The 5,021-nt window shown below is 59.4% G+C and overlaps 2 protein-coding genes across 2 annotated transcripts in view; both read left to right on the top strand.

Annotated features, from left to right (window-relative positions):
- The first annotated feature begins 24 nt into the window (after nucleotides 1-24).
- Nucleotides 25-3,767, top strand: CCDC106 (coiled-coil domain containing 106). The gene is made up of 5 exons (XM_004715650.2): nucleotides 25-213; nucleotides 346-453; nucleotides 550-726; nucleotides 1,501-1,713; nucleotides 2,801-3,767. The coding sequence occupies exons 1-5, from the start codon at nucleotides 183-185 to the stop codon at nucleotides 3,115-3,117; spliced, it is 846 nt and encodes a 281-aa protein (XP_004715707.1). The 5' UTR covers nucleotides 25-182; the 3' UTR covers nucleotides 3,118-3,767.
- A 497-nt stretch (nucleotides 3,768-4,264) lies between these two features.
- U2AF2 (U2 small nuclear RNA auxiliary factor 2) overlaps nucleotides 4,265-5,021 on the top strand; it is a 13,527-nt gene continuing 12,770 nt past the window's right edge. Inside the window, exon 1 of the mRNA XM_045292378.1 lies at nucleotides 4,265-4,358. Within this exon, the coding sequence (XP_045148313.1) occupies nucleotides 4,265-4,358 (94 nt within the window). The remainder of the gene's footprint in view (nucleotides 4,359-5,021) is intronic.

The raw sequence follows: 5,021 nt of genomic DNA, 5'->3' as shown, positions 1-5,021 counted from the left end.
CCTCCTCCCTCAGACCAGGAGTCCTGACCCCCAGCCCTCCTCCCTCAGACCAGGAATCTGGGGGGCCCCTGCCCCTCCTCCCTCAGACCAGGGCGTCCATCCAGGCCCCTCCTCCTCTGGCACCTGTTTCTGTCCAGTGCCCCTGAGGCGCTCAGCCGCGTGGGTCCGCAGCAAGCCCTGCCATGAGTGACCGAAACAGCCGGCGGAGGACAAGTGAGGAACCAGGGCCCCTGCCCCACCCCCGCACGCCCCTACCCTCTCCCCTCCTTGGGACTGCTGCGGTTGGCGGTGGGGGCTTGTCTGGGGCCTGGCCACGCGTGACCGTCGGCGGCCTCTTGTTTGCAGTGAAGAAGGACGATGAGACCCTCGAGGTCTCCATCCCCTTCGACCAGACGCCCCACCTAGACCCTCAGATCTTTTACAGTCTGAGCCCGTCTCGGGAGAACTTTGAGGGTGAGCCGCGCCGTGGGGTGGCCTGGAACCTGTTGGCCCCGCCCCCAGGGGGTGGTCCTAGGGCGTCATTGGCACGCCCCCTTTCCCATGCCTTAGAGGCCCCCGAGGCGGCTTCCCCAGCCCTGGCCCTGATGAATGGAGTCAAGGCTCAGCTGCACATGGCCCTGGAGAGGAACTCGTGGCTGCAGAAGCGCATTGAGGACCTGGAGGAGGAGAGGGACTTCCTGAGGTGCCAGCTGGACAAGTTCATCTCCTCCGCTCGACTGGATGCAGGTGTGGGGGGAGGCAGACCTGGAAGGCCAGCTGTCACCATCTTAGGGACAGGACCCTTTCCAACCCTCTTAGTCGGGCCCCACCCTTTGGCCCCCCCGACCTTGCCGCTAATCCCTGCCCATTTGGGGACAAGCCCTCTGCAGTCCAATGCCTCTGTCCGCCTGATGTCCAAGGTTTCTTACCTGCCCTTCACTGGGTTTCCTTCTGACCTGACCTTTTGGTTAGCAGCCCATGTTCAACGCACAACTTCACCAGAACACCGGGGTTGGGGTGTGGGGGGAGGTCTGGGTGGCGCTGTCCACTAAGCATTGGCTGCTAACTGCTAGGTTGGAGGTTCAAACCCCTAGCCACGCTATAAGACAAAAACGAGGCTGGCAGCACACAGAAAGGGTACAGTCTCAGTCTGGGAAACTCTAAGCAGGGTCGCTGTGGATCGGGAGGCACTCGGTGGTCGTGGACTTGGCTTTGGTGTCCTGGAATACAGCAGTCCCTTTGCCCAGCACCACCTGTAGCGGTGGGCGTGGTACTGCAGCTTCATCCTGGGCAGTCAGCCTCTGTCTTTCGCTGGTTCATGCAGCGGGTTCCTGGGCCTTATCGATGGGAACCCCAGCACCAAACCTCCTTGCCGGGACCTGCCCCACCTTTTATGGTCCCCCTGACTTCCAGGGACCCACCTAGGCCCCAGGGGCAGTGAGAGGATGGCAGCCCACCCCCTCCTACTGACCTGCCTCCTGTCCCGTCCATTCACATGCATCGCTCCTCTTATTCCCCCAGAGGACCACTGCCGTGTGAAGCCTGGGCCCCGCAGGGGTGAGGGGGACAGCAGGGGCGGGGCAGGGGCTGAGGCCTCAGACCCTGGGTCACCTGCCTCCTCGCTCACCGGAGGGTCTGAGGAAGGCAGCTCTGGGGAGAGGAAGAGGCAGAAGCAGAAGGGGAGTGCCGGCCGGAGGCGTTTCGGGAAGCCCAAAGCTCGGGAGAGGCAACGTGGTGAGTACTCACGTATGCCTGTCAGTGTGGATGTATCTGTATGAATGTATGTGTGCAGGTGTACAAGGGTGCATGTGTGAGAGTATGCGCAAGCATGGATATATATATGTATGTGTGTGTGTGCAGGTGTACATGGGTGCATGTGTGTGTGTGTATGTGAGCGTGGATATATGTATGAGTGTGTTTATGTGTTTTTGCAGGTGTGAGAGTATGAGTACACATGTGTGAGCATGTGTATGTGTGCAAGAGTGGATACACATACACCCGTGTGTATGCATGCAGGATGAGTGCTTGTGTGAGTGCCTATGTGCAGGTGTGTGTTTAGGTGTGGGTATATATGTATGAGATGTGTGTACAGGTGTGAATAAGTATGCATATGTACAGGTGTGTATGCACCTGTGAGTACACATGTCTGTGTGTGTATGGGTGTGAGTGTGAATATGTGTGCATTTGAGTGAATGTGTATATGAGTGTGTCCATGTGGGAGTATGACAGTATGTCTGAGGATATGTACGTAAGCATAAGTGTACATGAGCATGTGCACATGGCTATGTGTATGCGTGAATGCATGAGTATGTATGTGTATATGCATGAGTGTATGTGAACATTAGTGTCCACAAGTGTGTGTACACGTATACATCAGTGTGTGAGCGTGCCTCAGCTTCCCTGTGCGTGGGCAGGGATTCGCCGTGGACTTTTGAAGAGGTCATTCTTCTGACACCAGGGTCACCAGGTTTCCCCCTCTGGGAAAGCCGCCAGGGGGCAGGAGTGAGCTGTCCATTCAGGTCACCCCATCAGTATGTGACCACGGCCTGGGGACCCACGGGAATTCTAACGCATTTGCAATTCTTTCCCTCTCTCCTCATACCCTCCTCCCTCACCGTCCACTGGGCCACCTCTGCCCTGTCGCTGTTGTTGTCCCCATCTCTTGTCACCCTTGCTCTTGTCCTCCCTGCTTCCCATTTTGTTTGCCCCACGCTTCTGGTTTGGGGGTCCTCCCTTGGCTCCATTTCCGTGTGGGAACCCTGACTCCACCACACCTGCATCCCACTGTCCCCATGTGTCTGTCCCGCACGCCACCCTGCAGTGAAGGACGCAGATGGCGTCCTGTGCCGCTACAAGAAGATCCTGGGCACCTTCCAGAAGCTGAAGAGCATGTCACGGGCCTTCGAACACCACCGCGTGGACCGCAACACGGTCGCGCTGACCACGCCCATCGCCGAGCTGCTGATTGTGGCACCCGAGAAGCTGGCTGAGGTGGGCGAGTTCGACCCCTCCAAGGAGCGCCTGCTCGAGTACTCGCGCCGTTGCTTCCTGGCCCTGGACGAGGAGACCCTCAAGAAGGTGCAGGCGCTCAAGAAGAGCAAGCTGCTGCTGCCCATCACCTACCGCTTCAAGCGGTGATGCCCCGCCGGATGTGCTCGCTCCGCCCCTGACCCCGCCCCTCTCCTCTCCCAAGGTGGGGAGCCAAGTGCACCTGTGACACTGGCCCAGGCCCCTGGGAATGCGCATGCGTGATTGACCCTTCCCAGCCCCTTCGGGCGTGTATGTGCAAGGGGGGCCTTCCCGGGAGCACGTCTGCATGTGCGGGTGTTTTCGTGGGGTCCTCGGTAGGGGGGTCGTGAGCCTTTCCTTCCTTCCTGCTGACGCCCACCCCAGGACCCCTGTATATAGAGCTGCTCCGTCCCCCCCCTTGCCTTCCACGTTCCTAGCGTCCCTTCTTCCCCTGGGTTGTGAGTTCTGCGGGGCATCACTGAGGCTCGCAAGGGCTACTGCCCAGGCCCTTTCAGTACCCATTTCTAAACCCAACCAAACTCTTCCTCCTGGGCCGTCCTGCCCACCTTCCCGGGGAGCTGGCTGCGTGCTGCCCGCTCTCGCTGGGCTGGAGGGACAGTGCAGACCCCATGTCCACCCTCAGCCGCCAAGAGAAGCTGGCCTGGCCCGACCTCCCCGCTCCGGGAGCTTCTCAGCCTCGGGCTGCTGGATCCCGCGATCCCACGTGCAACAGAGAATTATGCAGAGAATTTAAATTAAAGAGATGAGAAAATTTGGAATAAACCAGGCCCCAGCCTCTTGCTCCGAGGGGACGTGGTCGGGAGGGGGTGGCTGTTGCCACGGAGATGGCGATGGGGGCTCAGGGGGTTTCAGGAGCAGGGCGGTCAGGCGGGAAACAGGGACGACAGGATGTAATTAGCCCCCTGCAGTCAGAGGTGGGTGGAGGAGAGGCAGCTGTGCTCCGAGGAACAGCGGGGGTAGAGCTCCGAAAAGAAACATCAGCACTGTCCTCTGAGTTATTTGGGATGGAAAGCGGTGGCAGGCGGGAATGAGTGACCCGCTAGCCTGGGGGACCAGGCAATTTTAGGGCAGATGCTTCCGCCGGCCGCCAGGGGGCGCCAGTGCCAAATCGTGCGTCTCCCCAAGGGCGCGCTCAGTCGCCTTCTGCGCCTGCGCGGACGGAGAGCAAGCCAACCCAAGCGGTTGCTGGGACTACCAGGAGAGAGTGGGCCTGCTTAACGTTCCGGTATTAGGCAATAGGAAAGGAAACTCGCGCATGCGTGCAGATATTCTGGCCACTGGGCCTCCGCCCCTCTGGGAAGAGAAACCACCTCAAACTGATCTCTACGCAGGCGCAGCAGTCTTCTCGCGTATCTCCCGCTTCCAAACTGCGCAGGCGCACTAAGCCGCGCTGGCAACCACCGCAGCGGTCGCGCGCACCCTTCATCCCGCTGGCTGGGTTTGTTTAGCGCAATCTTATTAAGCCTTCCACAGAACCGGCTCTTTTTTCCCTCTCTTCTCACTCAGAGAGCGAAGTGCCGGGACCCAGCTCCTTGTGTCCTTTTCCCTGACATATCGTCATCGTCTTCCCAATCCTTTTCTGTTCCTGAAGGCGGAAGAAGCCGAAGCGCAGACGGAAAAACCCGAAGCGACTGAGAGACTTTCCCGAAGCGGTGGCGGGAGGAGCCGAAGTTCCCCGGAAGGGGAGGAGTGAGCGAGTGGAATCTCCGGAAAGAGCCGAAGCTTGGAATTGCGCGGTGGTGGAGCGCCGGGAGCCTTTCGGAACGGTTAAGGTTGAAATCGTTGATTGCTTGCATAGGCTGGCAGGAAAGAGCAGAAGATACTCTGTGGACGAAGCCGAGTCTTGGGACGGTTTGACTTGTCGGAAGCAGCAGAACCCTTAGAAGGGACTCGGCGCGGAGGAACGCGAGGACCTACGGAAACATCCGAACGTTGAGGAGCCAATCTCCCGAAAGATTACGAGGACCTGGGAAGCCGACGCCGCCCTGCCTTCGGCTGTTTCCGGAAAAGCC

This window comes from Echinops telfairi, unplaced genomic scaffold, assembly GCF_000313985.2.
Source record: "Echinops telfairi isolate 266 unplaced genomic scaffold, ASM31398v2 ScPeMD7_655;HRSCAF=1070, whole genome shotgun sequence".
Taxonomy (NCBI): Eukaryota; Metazoa; Chordata; class Mammalia; order Afrosoricida; family Tenrecidae; genus Echinops; species Echinops telfairi.
Note: the sequence above shows the minus strand (reverse complement) of the source record. Positions and strands in the feature narration are given on the sequence as shown.